General features: G+C 42.1%; 1 protein-coding gene across 3 annotated transcripts in view; it reads right to left on the reverse strand.

Moving 5' to 3' along the window:
- Positions 1-16,671, reverse strand: part of PHLDB2 (pleckstrin homology like domain family B member 2) — a 63,906-nt gene that overhangs the window by 24,943 nt on the left and 22,292 nt on the right. For 2 of the 3 annotated variants that reach the window (XM_059819100.1, XM_059819092.1), the window contains exons 6-8: positions 3,082-3,237; positions 2,151-2,261; positions 1,554-1,643 (exon numbers count right to left, since the gene is read on the reverse strand). In XM_059819100.1, coding sequence (XP_059675083.1) covers positions 1,554-1,643; positions 2,151-2,261; positions 3,082-3,237 — 357 coding nt within the window. Of the gene's footprint in view, positions 1-1,553; positions 1,644-2,150; positions 2,262-3,081; positions 3,238-7,545; positions 7,675-16,671 lie in introns of all 3 variants that reach the window. The other variant, XM_059819087.1, reaches the window with a different exon arrangement.

The following is a 16,671-nucleotide window of genomic DNA, read 5'->3' on the forward strand; positions in this document are numbered from 1 at the left end:
AAAAATAAAACTGAACAAAGACAAACACAACGTCTGGCAAGGAATGGCATTTCTTTTATAGGAGAGAGCTATGGGGACGCTGAGCTTAAAACAGGTAACCCATGCTGGTCCTTCTCTCATTTACCTTAGAGTACGTCCTAACTGACTTCATTACAGTGAACAGAATGACACTGCTGAATAATCCATTTCAATAAAAAGAGTGTCAGGCTCACTTAATGTAGTTGCATTTTGAAATCTGTGATTAAACAAACCATTATGTGGACGCAAAGACAAAAATCAGAGATAGCACCCACTCTCTAGTGAGAAAACAAACAGTTCCATCTCAAAAGAACAACAACGAAGCTTAGACTCGCCAGATGTCCTGGTGGGAGGTCAGATGTCCAGGTCAGAGCGCAACCTAGGACATTGGAAATCTAAGCATCTGCAACATGGCTTGCAGTGAGGAAGGGTGCTCAACCCCACTGGCACGTGCTGGAGGCCACGCAGGTTCACCAGGGACTTTGAGGCCAAATAAGCAAGATCACATTTCCCAGGTGCTGAAAGGACACGTGGTTGCTTTAGACTTCAAGAGCCCAACTTCCCACAGTGACACCTACATCATTAGATGGGGCAGACCTCGTTCAGGGCGTCGATACAAGCAGATCTGGGAAGTCCACTCAGACCTCTTAAGCAGAAGTTAATGAAGCAGCCATAGATACCTGTCAGTCTATTTTAAATGCTAGATTTTCCGCTTCTCCGTTTAGAACTTCATGTTTATCTGCAATTTGCAGATTCATCAAGTCAAGTCAAGAAGATAAATATGGGGAGTTAATGCTAATATCGTACGTGCTGACTGAATCTTTGCGATGGGCTGTGGCTTACCTTACACTGACCTTGCTTGCAGACCTTGAGGCTTAAAGCGGTACCCTCAAAGCTATGAAGTCTTGACAGCTGCAGGTGAGCTCTGGGTCTCATCATGCATTACCCAAACTAACTCATTTTTTTCAGCAAAAAATATTTGATGCCTTTACTCTAACTATTAAAAATAGTTCAATAAATAGCTCAATAGGTATCTTGCAACGAAAATAGCTTGAGGTCTTCAATTCAATGCTTTTTAAAAAGATCAAAAGATACAGTTGTCATAGTTTACTGCAGAGCCTTAGAATAAAGGAGGGGAGGCAATGGTAAAAATCTACAGTGCAAAAATAAGACTGAACCGTATTCGTACTTGAACAGAGTTATTCCTGGACCTCATTCTTCATTTCAATGAGGTTTAATTGTCTATTTTGAGAAAATTACACACTCCCTTCCACACACCCCTTCCCCCCCATAAAAATGATCATTTTTCCAGGGCAAGAGATTAAGGCAATACCAGTCACATCTGGGAAAATGTCAAGAGTAGCTATTTTTGCTCACCCACGCATTTGGGCTTCCATGAATAGCTTTACAAAGTAATTTCATCACAGCTCAAAAACACTTGTATGAATAGGACTTCACTAAATACTATAGTGCTTTTGTATGAAGTGTTATTAAAAGTTACTTATGGTAAAGTAAAAAGCAGTGAATCTCTTTACCTCTTTTAGACTGTTGGGACTGACAGGAAACCCCTTTCCTCCGGAAAGCGTGGAATATTTCTTTTCCAGATTACAGAGATTCTCTTTTTCCTGTTAAAAAACAGGCATTTTATATTAAAGACCAACAGCCATGTAGTGAAAATAAATGCTAGCCGTTTTCTTAAGCATGTGAAGAAGCATGCTGGGATAGAAGGCTAGAAACTGCACAGCAGAGCTTCAGCTTCACCCACTTACAGCAGAACTGAATAAAAAACGGAGGTACAGAACGAAAAGCTAGTGAAAGATTTTATCTAATAACCACAGCCAAACCAAAAGGTTTTTCCTTCAGCATTTTGAAAATACCGGTTCTGCTTAATGAACTAAACATGATTTCTCTCACAATTAAAAGCAAAGCATAAAATGCACGTGAAGGGTTCATGCCAACTTCTTATTAAGCAGGTGTTAGCTGATGTTAAGTAGCTCTTCTTGTGGCCTAGTACGGGCTATATTCTTGCTAGCTTCTGCACAACATGTTTTTCTCATGCTCTACGTTCTTTTATTCTATGAAACGGTTTTTTATTACACACTAAAAATATCTGAAAGACAATAAATACTTACCCTTTGCAGCATCATTATTAAGTTGTTTTTTTCTTTTACAAAATGATCTTGTTCTCTTTGTGCTTGTTGGACAATATGATTGGCTTGTTTTTTGAGAGCAGATATCTTTTCCTAATATAAAAAGAAAATAATCACTATTTACATGTTTCATTTTCAAAGCACAAGACAACCTGCAGCAAGGATCCTATTCATGAGAGTTCACTCATTCATATAAGTGAGGCGGTAGGAAAAAAAGTTTTTACAAGACAGCTCACTGCTCTGAAGGAGATAATTAAATAAGATTCAGGCAGTAAAGAGACAATTTCTTCCAGAGACAAAACAAAAGAACATTGATAATTAAATAAGATTTAGGCAGTAAAGAGACAATTTCTTCCAGAGACAAAACAAAAGAACAATGGCACATGTTCTTTGATAATATGGCGACTGGTTTCCATATACTGAACAGAACTGGTTTAGAGATGCAACTTCTGATCTTTGAAAAACTAGCATTTAATTGGTTGAGACAGGACCTTTAAAACTTATTTTAAAAGTCAAGATATTTTCTTAATTTGGTGTTCTGTTATTATTTTAACAAAATCATTTTAGATCAACACCAATCATGAGCATAAAATAACTGTAGTTTTGTCCAGAGTGTACGAATCTCCTTTGTTAATGAAGAAAAAGCCAACACTTTGGTACTTCATGTAGCAAATTTCACGGTTTAATTTTCATACGCAAAAATACAAACAGGGCATGGAATTTTATTGACCTATTTCCTTTTGGAGAAGTGCATGCTTTGATGTGTGTGGGATGTTACTGGGCCATCACCTTTTCTCTGCTGCAAAAGCTTTTTCAAAGAGGGAAGTTTTGCGTTATTTCAAGTTGTAGATCCATTTCACCTCCTTTATGCTCAACAACAAAGAACACAGGAATGGAGTGTTAGTGCTTTTACCTTTCTACTGACAATGCTACGTTGATATTCAGCTACTTCACGCAGGAGCTGTTGTGTCAGATTTTCTTTCTCTTCATCTAACCTGCTTTCGTGTTCAAGCTGCTGAAATTCCAGGTCTTCAAAGTGTTTGCTTTCTATGTCCAATAGATCAGCATCCTTAAGTGGGGAAAAAAAAAAGTAATCGTGCTTTCACTGACACCAGAGTAAACACACTTACAAACAAAGACAAAAATCAGTCTAAAATGGTATTTACGTATCTTGTACATGTTCAAACAGGAGCTCAACACTTTCAATGACCTACTGTCATAATGAGAGAGCAAATAGGGCTAATCATTATTTTGATGTTGCTTTCTCCATCACTCCTACTGTCCCCCCTGCTGAGAAAGATGAAGCACCTGCATGGTGAGGGAGCTGGTTTGCAGGGTTCAGAGCAAGCTGGAGCCTCTTAAGCAGCGAAGGCACCCTGGCTGCGCAGATCACCCTGCTGTAGCTTAGCTGTGATACCACCAAAGCCTGAACCCATTTGGCGAGGTTGTCAGATGCCAAACTGGGAGAGCATCTGCTTACCAACCAAAAGGGGCAGAGAGTATCACCCCAGTAACACCGGAGAACTGCACACTGAATTAACTAACTATGGGAATACACACTCAAATGAAGGAGTCTGGACTGCAGTTGGAATTTCTTCAGGTCTAGCCCAAGTACCAGCACTGTTTTTAATAACAGACATACGGTCAGGTGAGATGAAAGGTATGTGGAGCGGTGTGCCATCAGCACACTGCCATCACCTCAGCAGTGATGTCCAACCATGCCAGCTGCTCAGCCAGAGGCTGCTCGTGGACCACTGAATTGGAGCTGACAATTGCTCCTGTGCAAACACACAATTAAGGACTCTAAAGTCATCCGCCCTGGCCAGTAGGTGCATTACTTCAGAAAGGGCATCAGCCCACTTTTATGCATTCCTGACAAAACCTGGCGCTGGTCCAGGGGAAAAGAGGTTGAATGCTGCAGAAAAGACCCAAGAAATAAGAACGCACCTGCCTTCCACTTAGGGACGACGAGATAAAACTTACAGTGCTTTTCAGCACAAGAACTGAACGCTAATCTTTCTCCTGCAACATCTGTGTATTTGTAACACGAATCCCTACTTACAGGTTCCAGGCTCCTGAAGAAAAAGGGATTTTAAATAATCACAGTATTATTAAATGCTAAAGCTCTCGAAAATAGGCACATCGTACATAACTTGTTACATGAGAAAACCTATATGGTGCAAGCAATTTATGCTTAGAGAAGTGAAAACTTAGTCCTTTTCTTACTTCAACCTAAAGGTCAGTGACTGAGATAGGCAGATGGGTCTCTGCAAAGGCATTCAAAACCAGCTTCCAGTGTACCAGGGAAAGACACGGGATGCAGAAGCTGAAGAATCCAAGTTACTATATGAAATACCAACATCTTCCCATTATTCTTCAAAGATGTACCTTTCACTTGTAGGAGATAGTGAAGAGATCAAAAGCAAAGAGGTGGGCTAAAAATTAGAAGAAAGCGGTTACCTACAATACAGAAATGCTTCACTCAAACCAGTCAGCCATCTTCAGCATTCAAAACAAACAGAAGGTCTTTGCCTGGGCCACGCAATTCAACAAATTCAGCCTATTTCACACCACATTAATTGCTACAGAGGCAGAAGAACAGACTTCAGAAAAGGTAACCGATAGCCAGAAAGGCAACTGGTACCCAGCTGAGCTTACGAAATGCTATATTCTTTGTGAGATGTTCCGTGGAACAAGAATTTCACCACATTCTGTACCACTGTGTCCACTGGGGAAAAATAAACGTACCTAATTCAAAACCAAGTCTATTTTCTACTTAAAAACCCTCCAAAGGGTAAGTGGCAGTACCTCAGCTCTACCAGTGGTTGCAAGCACATCGCAGTGAGATCACCAGGCAGGCAGACCCACGGGGACCGAGACCCCAGGCAGCCTGCCGGGAGCAGGGCACAGCGGCCGGGGCACGAGGTCTGGCTCCAAGATGTGTCCACAGAGTCCTCGCCATAACCTTCACAAGGATCCTACTCAGCAGAGTAGGATTTGTAGGAGGATAGTTGTCACTGTAGCTAATGGCTTCCTGAACCAACTAGCAAGTGTACTCCCTTCCTTTTATTACAACAATTGACATCAAAATACTGTAACTTATAATCTATTAACAAACAACAGACACAATGTTTCCATATTGGATTTCCAAACCATAAATTTCTCCGGCATCTCTATTACTTCTGTAATGGCACTGGAGAAAATTTGATGGGAGAGAACCTGGCCCTTACTTCAGGATCTGGTGGGAGGTCTGTAGGCCCACAACATATGCAAAAATTAGAATTTTATCCAAAGGGTAAGGCATTTCCTAGCACTGGACAGTGTCTCCTCAGGTCTCTGCAGGAATCCAGGCATCTATTCTCATTCTCCCTTTATGTGTGTCTCTATAAACCCAGGCACATGAGAACAAACAAGCTTTGGTGCTTTCATATTAACAGCAAAGGATGAAGCGTGCTAATTAACTTTAAACAAGCCATCAGGAAAACCAGTGCTTTCCCTCAGTGCCTTCCACAAGCCCCTAGGTTTCACCAGTCTCTGATGAAGCGTCCTCCCTGCCCAACGGGGAGAGCGTACCTACATTAGGGACACCAGGAAGCATACAGAGTGTGCCAGCTGCCCGCTGCCAACCCCAGCCCAAACTCCACAGCCACCCTGCAGAAATCGGCACAAACTACAAAGTTACTGAAGTCCCAGAGATGAAGCAATAAGGGAATTCATCGCCTTCACGCCTACTGCGCTGGCAGTAAAGTAGCACAGCATAACCTGCTGCACACTCAGGTATTTAATCCTGGGCTGGGCTGATCTGGGGGGAAGAAGAGATTTTCTATATTTTGGGTATGATACTTACAATAATTTCATAACTGTTCTCACATTTGATATCTGTTTGAGAGATACTGTGTACTGATTCAGTGATAATTCTACCGCTTCGACCACAGCAGCCACAGCTAACTTTCACTATAGCTGGCCTGGAACAACTGCACATTTAACTGCACCCCCACATTTCAAGTTTCATCCCACTTTCAAAGCCAAAATTGTTATTAAGAACTGAGAAAAAAAATAAAAAAAAAATTAACCAAACAGATTTTTAGAAGCCTCTTGGTGGTCAATAGTGAAAAAGGATTTACTACCATCCCACAGCAACAAGACTGCAACTTCTCATGAATTTCTACCTTAAAGCACATGACTGCACAGGAAAGGCTTCCTTTCCTTTTAATATGTATGAGAGATTACATAATACTGATTTTCTATTTTTTTTTTTTAAGGTAACTTCAAAAATCCTTAGCTGTCTCAAAACCAACAAACTTCTCAGTTACTCCAGAAGAATTTAACATTGTCATTTCCAAAGCTGGACTTTTTTACTTTTTGCTCCTAGAAAAAGTTAACCAGAATTCTACAAATAAACCACAATGTAAAGAACATTTCCTATAAAGCAAAAAAGCCCTTTTTTGGTCACTGCTGTTACAGCCCTTATTCCTGATACAAACACTCAAGCCAGAAAAAACAAACCAACAATCAAAAAACCCCCACAACCTAGTTTGACTTTCAGACGGCCTCTTGAGCTTGCCCTGCTGATGCTTGGAAATTGATTTCTCCCCCCACTAAAGCTAGCTGTATGTGCTGTAGAACCCACCTAACATTAATGAATACTAAAATCTTTCCACAGAAAATAACTGTACCTTCACAGACAATACTGTAGCTTTTTGAGTTATAAACAATAAAAAATAAAAATCAAGTTACAATTAGACTTTATGCAAAGGCTATTATACCAACATGCAACTGTTGAAAATGTAGGAAAAAATAAAGCTATTTTAATAAGTGGTATAATCTTCAAAATTAATTTTTCAAAGCACAGTTCAGGCTAACAGCTAAGTTATCTACTGAAAAAAAGAAGTTATCCATGGCTTCACTGAGGCAGCCATTTACAACATTGCAAAGGAGGAGCGCACAACAGGATCAAACAACAGCGCCGGAAAGTGCTGCTAAAATGGTTGATCCCACAGACCGAAGTTCAATTGCTGTCTTTGCTCACACAGGTAAAGAGTGATGCTCCACCATCCATCTAAAGTCACCACAGCTTCCACATCACCCAGCAGCCCTAAGGGGCTAATTACAGGCAAGTAGCCCAATGCTTTAAGAACATTTAACACAAAATGATTCCTAATCCGCCCATTTGCACTCTAACTTGTTTGCCACCATGCACATTATCTATTACAAGCATTCCACAAAAAACCATAACCCTCGTTACTATTAACAAGTATAAGTTGCAAATGTGTTCAGACACTCTGTTGGATACTTGAAACAGAATGTTACACTTAACTCTTAAAAAAAAAAAAATGAACAAAAAAAAGTTAATGCAATCTTGAAACTTGCTACTGACCCTCTTCAGCTGCTGCTGTAATTGTTCCCTCATGGACTCAGGGCAATTATCAAGCTGCGTCTTCTGCTCGGAGTAAAGCTCCTGAAGCCTCTCTAGTTTTTCCCTCTCAGCATCAAGTTTTAATTTTTCCTGAAGCATGAACCAGAAAATAAACATAATTACCTTCAAACCCAAGCAGTTGTTAGTGATTATGACAGTGTGTGGCAAAACCTTAACGAACAGTTGAATCACGTAGGTCAAAGACAGAAACCTCTTGTTAGTTGAAATGCAGTGGGATGCAAAATGATCAAAACAAAACATTAATCGTTTTAGTGCAGTGATTAATTCTCTCCCTTGCCACTGTCTTTGGTACCCATGCCTGGATGATGCTGTTAAACCCCACTGCCCAAACACTTGTCTCCCCTAATGAAAAATAAAAATAAGAACACTAAGAAAAAGCGGTGGAAGTGGTAGCCATGTTAGTGAGGTAACTGATGAAGGAGAGAGAGAAAAGAGTAGCTTTTAGAAAGCAAAATGGATGGAAAATGACTGTAGTCTGGCAGTGAGGGGAAACTGGATCTTCACAGGAGAATGAATTACATACCTATGTGCCTCTGTAGAGATAAGTACATTTAGCAAGCAGTGAAAAACTAAAACAAGACAGAGCTTTATAAAGAAGTCATTTGGCCAGGAAATGCTGTTGCAGCAGAAACACCAACTGATTTAGCAAATTAATTCATTTGCTTCAGGGTACAGGAACTGTAACCTGTTCTCGGGGATCAAAGGGGACTGCTCGACCTCCCTGGTCTCCTCCAAGTAGTTCAGCTTTCCTCTCGTTCCACTCGAGCAGCAGTACTCGACACACTGCTTCTCACTCTCAAAAGCCTTTAGCCTTTAAACCTTTCTAATAAAATACTACATGATTTACTGGGCAGGACTGCTCTGAAGACTGGCTGTAGATCACTTAAAACTACCTTGTAGGCTATTTTTTATCTATTGACCAAAGTTTGGGATTGAATAAATGAGAGTGCAATGAATTTTTTTCAATGCTTTTACTTGCTTCTACACTGACCAACATAGCAGAAGCATTTTCTTCAACTAAGCAGTTAATAACTGGAGCAACCCAGTACGCCTGATATGCCAGGCATAAATAATCACATGAGTCCCTGAAGCCTCGTGCTCTGCTACCTTCTAGAGTCACAATGGTATAGTTCCCTTTTCCTACTTCTTTTTCTATAGTTATGCATCTCCTCTCAGATGGTCTCTAACTCTCCTTAATACTCAAAAATTAACAGTATCAGCCCAAAAATTTCAGCTTCTTTTGGATGGTCCAAGAACATCTGAATTCTGTCATGGCATCCACTCATTTGTCCTCTTTCTGGTCCCAGCTATTATTTAATTTTAAAATAAAATGCATGGCTCAGCAGGTGCTGTACGATCAGACACTCTGCAGCACCCTGACAGCACACGCCATAGAGAAGTGACTTCTTTTAGTATACAGTATTTGCCATTTCAAACTGTGGAATGGTCTTTCCCCAAAGCCTTCTCTTTGTTGTTCCTGACAAGGTTCTCAAACCCTCGCACATGGTAGAGGCACAATAACAAACATATATTAGCAGTCTGCTTTCTTTATGGTTTTGTCTTTAAACCTGAGTGGGATCAAGGGGTTGGGATTTCATTTTTCCAGTATTTAAAAACAACAGGAAGCACTCTCATTCAAGCTCAATGTCAAGCAAATTCCCAGCTCTGTTATTTTCATTTACATGTGCAGCTTCTCAGCTCATATAATCAGATGGACAAAATGCTGAACAGAAAAGATTTTTTTTTTAAGCTTGTAAAAATGAGCAACTGAGCCAGCATATTCAATTACCTGGACTTCCTGTACCAGCCTCTGCCTTACAACAGCAGCAGGGCTCAGAAATACGGAGGATGTAGCATGTGCAAGCTGCACAAGGTGGGAGAATCATAGAATGATTTAGGTTGGAAAAGAACGATGTAGGTTGGAAAAGACCCTTAAGAGCACCGAGTCCAACCGTCAAGCTAACGCTGCCAAGCCCACCACTAAACCGTGTCCCTAAGCGCCGCGCCTACGCGCCTTCTAAATACCTCCAGGGATGGGGACTCCACCGCTTCCCCAGGCAGCCTGTTCCAGCGCTTGACAAGCTTTCGGCGAGGCAGTTGTTGCCGATACCCAATCCAAAGCTCCCCTGGCACAACTTGAGGCCGTTTCCTCTCGCTTGTGACCTGGCAGAAGAGACTGACACCCACCTCGCTACAACCTCCTTTCGGGTAGCTAGTTGTGGAGAGCGACAAGGTCTGCCCTCAGCCTCCGCTCCTCCGGGCCGAACAAACCCCGCTCCCTCAGCTGCCTCCGCATCAGACCTGTTCTCTAGAGCCTTCCCCGGCTTCCTGGCTCTGCTTTGGACGCACTCCAGCACCTCAAGGTCTTTCTTGTCAAGAGAAGCATGCAACTCTTGAGGGGTTACCTCTAGCCCTGTCCCCAAGGAACCCCATTTGCTGAGTCATCCTTAATGCCAACATGGAAGGAAATCTATGAATAAACCGGCAGTTCCCCTCCTCACAAACTTGCTGTCCATTTAACAGTCAACCTATGGTCTGCCACATTGTTTCTTGCTTTTTTTTTTCTGCCCACCTAGCAATCTAAAGCAGCAAGGACTTCTCTGACCTTAGCTGCAGTATCATGCCTCTGAAGCTATTAATAGCTCTCTAAATGTCAACGCGCTGAAACAAGCACGCTCATTCATTAACGAGCAAGTCAAATCTCAGTGTGAGGAGACATCATCAGCAAGCATAAAACTCCCTGAGAATCCTGCCAGAGATACTGTTACTTCCCTCAAGAAATTAGAAATGTATTCCTTTGAGATTGAAAGTGATACTCATCTGGTCTATTTATAGCATAGGAAGTGCTAACATCCCACCAAACTGGCTCCCTTCAAAATGTGCAGTCTTAACAGGAAATATCACTTTCAGCAGTGAGAAGCATTATATGTTTTGCAGCTGTGGAGTTAAGTTCGCTGACATCTCTGACTGTGCATTGGTAAAGTCAATGTAATTCACAAAAGTAATTTGATAAATAAATAAATAATCAGAAGTCTTTCATACAATCTCTTCTACAAATGGATCAAGGCAAGTTCTTTTAGAAGGGAAAAGATTAATAACTTTGCAGCTGATGCAGGCCTGCAGCTAACTCCATGAGCTGTTTGCTCAAGACCAGCCAGAGGCAGAGCCGTCAACAGACCCCACATGCTCCAGCTGCTCATCCTCATCCTAACCGCATGAGCTTGTACTCCTTAAACGTTTCTCTGCAGTCAACTGCTTCCCAGCCCCAGCATTGACTCTGGAGTCGCATTAACTGTAGTCTGGCTGAATTCTCAACATCCTGTTTCCAGAGAAAAGTACAGCTCAGTAAAGCATACCATCTGGTCTTAGCCTACTGCCCAACTTGCCCTATGGTCTGCCTCTAGATACATGTTAAGTGAACTTGGGGTCAGCCAGGATACAGAGCAGGACTGACTTGGTTTTTGATGATGCTGGGGCACAGCCTGGATCAGTTTTGGAGGATATCTGAATATTGTGAAGGATACCAATAGAAAGAATTGGCGTGTGATACTGTCCCCCAAGAGCACAGACATAGGATGTCAGCAGAGCACCCATGGAATGAACACAGACCATAAGTGATCAACATAGGTCACAAAAGGAAATCAACCTTTAGATCTTGTAGAATTGATTTTAGGGCAAAGAGAGAGGAAAAAAAAAAGAATATATATCCAACACATCTCACAGATGATGAAGACACAGAGGAGATAGAAGGACAGTATTAAAGGCAATCATAGCCCCTAGAAGAATGGGAACAACAGAAAGAAAAAGAGAGACAAATTGCTTCAGTGCTGTCTCTTGTGGTTAAGGATGCCCTATGCCTGATCAGTACTGCTACTTAAAACCGTAGCAGGTCCCCACGCCCCTTCTGCAGAGAAGTTCTGCTTTTCAATTTGCCATTCATCACATTCTGCTACTGCAGGCAGGCAGGCTAAAATTGTAGAGCACCATGTGTCTGCACATATACGTGCCTTCTGAACCAACCTTCCCGCATAAACTGGTAGACTCTGCAGAAATGAGTCAGAGTAAACGCAGATGAAACAGAGAAAGCTCAAAAATCCAGATAAAAATTGGAAAAAAAAACAAAGCTAGGAACCTATCATTTTTACCAGGTCACTGTGAAATGGACTGTATGGCTAGGCGAATTGGGGTCACTCTACAGCCTTCCAACCCCACCCCACCTCCCCCCAAAAATAAAAAACCCAACAAAAAAAGAAGGTATGTGTTATTTTCAGAATGAAGGAGAATCTGCAAAGAAACCTACAAACCATAAACGAAGAAAAAAAAAATACTGAATGCCTTCCCATCCAACAGGCTCTTATACTTTAAACGTTCCAGTCTGAAGTACTCCAGGATATTCCTTAGTCCAACTCACCTGCAAATTATCACATTTTAAGGTAGCAACATCTCATTACCGACACCAAGCTTCAGACGTGCACGCCCTGTCTCTCAGTATGGAATCAGCAAGTCTCACAACTCTCACAGGTTTCTGAGCAGTAAGGAGAAGCACATGCAGTTCTTTGTTCTGAAAAGCTTCTCCATCTCATCTTCATGCTTTCACCTCTAGCCAAACTTTATTTTTTTACACTCCAAAAGAACATCCCTCCCCTTCTCCAAAATAATCTACTGCAGAAGCTAGAAGTGGAGGAGAAAGAGCAGACTACAGAAATGATTCCTTTCTATTTGAAAGTAGCGTGATGCTACAGAGTTTGTCCATTCAGTAAAACATTTTGGAGAATAAGTGAAAGAGCAAGAAAATTTTACTTTAACAAGTCACTGACGAAATTGGCCTAACCGTTGACATGAATTTGTAAGAAAATAGTCTAGTCCTTAACATTTCCTAGCCTGCTTTCTGTTATCTGCTCTTCAGCGGTTACTCGCTGAAAGGGGCAAATGGTACATCTGGGGAAAGTGTTAAACCTGAGGTCTACCAACTCTTCCAGCACTCTTGCAAATTGAAAGCATTTCCAATGCTACGGCTGATACAAATCAGACCACATACAACTCTGATTAAAAATATACTGTTGAAATGAAACAGATCCTCCTGTGCACAAACTGTACATGTTCCTCTTCTATATTTTTCAGACTACTCTTTCTTGCATTCCTTGACCTCTTTCAGGACAGAAGCATAAAACTTGTCCACAATTTAGTTATTTGTCACTAAATCCCTGTGGGCTTCATGAAAGAAGCCATTAAGAGGAAAAAAAAAGTATGCCAGGCATACGAAAAGGCGTGTAATATGATAGGAGAAGGTATTTCACAATAGTTCTTTTTACTGTATGAGTGGTAACTAATTTATTATATAATAACAGACGGTATGCAGTGATGGCATCTCTATGAGAGATCTCAACAGTTTTGTTTCACATGCATGTATAAAGCTGATGTTAAAAAGCATTTTAAAATCAGAGTAAGCAATCCCTCTGCTGTAAGTAAAAAAATCACAATAGTTGCACACATTAACTTGCCCTTAAAACAACTCAATGTTTTTGGAATTTCTAAGCTCATTCTCCCACCATTGCAATGTGTTGGCCTAGTGAACAGATGGGGAGGCAAAAGGAAACCCCTGATTCTAGACCACTGTTCCTTCATGAATGTAGAAGAGGAAATAATCATCCAAACCAGAAGAAAAAAATTTCAAGTGAGAAAATTAAAATTCTGTATAGTCTTCAACATCTAGATGACAATAAGAGGATTTCCCTTAGTGGTACAACCCATTCTGCTATTTCCCTCATGACTGTTTTAAAAGAAAGCTTGTGAATTCAGTGTTTTCTCCTTGAGTCTTCATAATCATCTTTTTTCCTCACTGGTGTTCTCTCAATAGGCTATCCTTATGTGGATATATCCAGTGGATGCAAGGATTCCTCAAAATACTTAATCTTGTGTATCGTGTCTTATGGAGGTTAATAATGTTGTAGACACAATAACTCATCATAGAATGGTTTGGGTTGGAAGGGACCTTAAAGATCATCTAGTTCCAACCCCCCTGCCATGGGCAGGGACACCTTCCACTAGAGCAGGTTGCTCAAAGCCCCGTCCAACCTGGCCTGGAACACTTCCAGGGAGGGGGCATCCACAACTTGTCTGGGCAACCTTCTTGCAGTGCCTCCCCACCCTCATGGTGAAGAATTCCTTCCTAATATCTAATCTAAATCTACCCTCTTTCAGTTTCAAGCCTTGTCCTATCACTACCTGCCCTTGTAAAAAGTCCCTCAACAGCCTTCCATTTAAAACACTTGCTTACATCTTGCTGAACTGGAATCTGACCAGGAAAGATTTAAAAGGCTATACTATGAGACATGAGTTTGTCAGATTCATCAGGATAAAAAAAAAACAGCAGGAATTTTGAATCCAGAAGAGAAAGGATTAAGGAGAGACCACCAGTATATTTAACTCTGATTGCTGGTGGCTCATCAGACAGCTGCTGTTGCCTTGACTCGATTCTTGCTAGTCTTTGCAGTACTAATTCAGTAAAGAGGCCGAGCTTCAAATGTTTTGGCATGCCTGGGATATTCTGTTAATGACTGAAAAATATTTTGACAAAAGCATGTGGACAAAATTAAATGTATTCCAAAAAAGGATTATTTATCCACTGCCAGCTGCTCCTGATTTCTGCTCTTGAAGAGGGACAGGAAATCCAGGTTGATAAAACAGTCCCAGAGTACGTATTTCCACCATGATATAAGGCAAAGGTCCTCCAGAAGAAAAGGAATAAGCTCCCTCTCTTAAAACACAGTCTAAACTTTTTCATAAATAATTGTTTTGAAGCTCTCTGCCAAAACTCCTATTTAGCTATGATAACCTCCCACAGCACTTCTGCTGAATTCATTACTCATTTTCAGTTACTTCTGTTTATTCATTCTTGGTGATCTATTCTTTCTTTCCCTGGCTATGTTGTTATTGTCAACCTCATGCTTTAACTTGGAGACATCAGGCATGGCAAATCATTAAGTATCCTTCTCCATGTATGCTGGGCTGCATGTTTTAAAACTACACAGACGAAGGAAACACTGTACGAAAAGAAAGTACTTGGCAAATCTGGATAACATCCAAGTGGGTAAATACAATTTTCTCTAGCTTCCTTACAAACAAATGTCAATCCCAAACTAAGTCTCCTGAGTGAAGAGTCATTGGGAGGAAGTCATAATTGTAAATAGCACCGGAGACCCAAGGCGGTATTCCACTTGAAACAATAGCATCATTATTGTACACCTACAGTACAGTAGCATGAATGATGGCTGCGGTAACTACAGGAAGCCGGGTCGGGTGGCAGGGAAAAAGGGAGATGGCTCACCTACTTGCTTGTTTCTGGGGACTGCCCAGCTCGGCTCTCTCCAGAGCAGGCTGTGCTCAAAGTAATTTTGTCAATATCTGTAGCAAAGCTCTTTCCTGGAGACCTTCAAGCTACATGTGTCAAATTGTGTTACTAGTGACTTATCAGGGCTGTCCCTGCATAACTGGAACTTGCAGTTAATAGCTTAAATACTGCTATTCAAATACATAGTTGGTCATCTTTTTCTGTGGATAAAAACAAATATGCAATGCATGATAGTTAAAAAAAAAAAAAAGAGAAAGAATGAGATGTTTGTAAGCTGTTCTCAATAAGCACAACCATGGAGGCAAAGCTAGACCTTCCTCCATACACTAACACAATTTCCAGCATAGCTGAAAGAACATGACATGCCAAACAGCATTCCCATTCCCCAGCTCTAGAAGTAGCTACCCCAGCCAGGCAAGCAGAGTCCTGCCAGCACTTGTACCAGGCAGAGATGCACCCCAGCCAGAATGACGCCGAGTTCTGCAACGGTGCTGAAAGGCTTTGCCATCTTTGTTTCAAAACAGCAACCGCTCATAGCTCTCGTTCCAAAACTTAAGTACATCACAGAATCACAGAATTACAGAATCATTAAGGTTGGAAAAGACCTGTAAGATCATCAAGTCCAACCATCAACCCAACACCACCATGCCCACTAAACCATGTCCCACAATGCCACATCCACACGCTCCTTGAACACCTCCAGTGAGGGCGACTCCACCACCTCCCTGGGCAGTCTGTTCCAATGCTTCACCACTCTCTCAGACAAGAAATTTTTCCTAATATCCAGCCTAAACCTCCCCTGGCACAACTTGAGGCTGTTTCCTTTTGTCCTATTACTTGTCACTTGGGAGAAGAGGCCAACACCCACCTCTCTACAACCCCCTTTCAGGTAATTGTAGAGAGCGATAAGGTCTCCCCTCAGCCTCCTCTTCTCCAGGCTAAACAACCCCAGTTCCCTCAGCCACTCCTCATCAGACTTGTGCTCCAGACCCCTCACCAGCTTCGTCGCCCTTCTCTGGACACGCTCCAGCACCTCAATGTCCTTCTTGTAGTGAGGGGCCCAAAACTGAACACAGTATTCGAGGTGCGGCCTCACCAGCGCTGAGTACAGGGGCACGATCACCTCCCTGCTCCTGCTGGCCACACCATTTCTGATACAAGCCAGGATGCTCTTGGCCTTCTTGGCCACCTGGGCACACTGCTGGCTCATCTTCAGTCGGCTGTCGACCAACACCCCCAGGTCCTTTTCTGCAGGGCAGCTTTCCAGCCACTCGTCCCCAGGCCTGTAGCGTTGCATGGGGTTGTTATGGCCCAAGTGCAGGACCCGGCACTTGGCCTTGTTGAACCTCATACCATTGGCCTGGGCCCATCGATCCAGCCTGTCCAGATCCCTCTGCAGAGCCTTCCAACCCTCAAGCAGATCAACACTCCACCCAACTTGGTGTCCTCTGCAAACTTGCTGAGGGAGTACTTGATCCCCTCATCCAGATCATCAATAAATATATTAAACAAGACCGATTCCAAAACTGAGCCCTGGGGGACTCCGCTTCTGACCGGCTGCCAACTGGATTTCACTCCATTCACCACAACCCTTTGGGCTTGGCTGTCCAGCCAGTTTTTAACCCAGTGAAGAGTGCACCTGTCTAAGCCATGAGCCACCTGCCAGCTTCTCCAGGAGAATACTGTGGGAGGCAGTGTCGAAGGCCTTGCTAAAG

Source organism: Gavia stellata, chromosome 1 (genome assembly GCF_030936135.1).
Source record: "Gavia stellata isolate bGavSte3 chromosome 1, bGavSte3.hap2, whole genome shotgun sequence".
Lineage (NCBI taxonomy): Eukaryota > Metazoa > Chordata > Aves > Gaviiformes > Gaviidae > Gavia > Gavia stellata.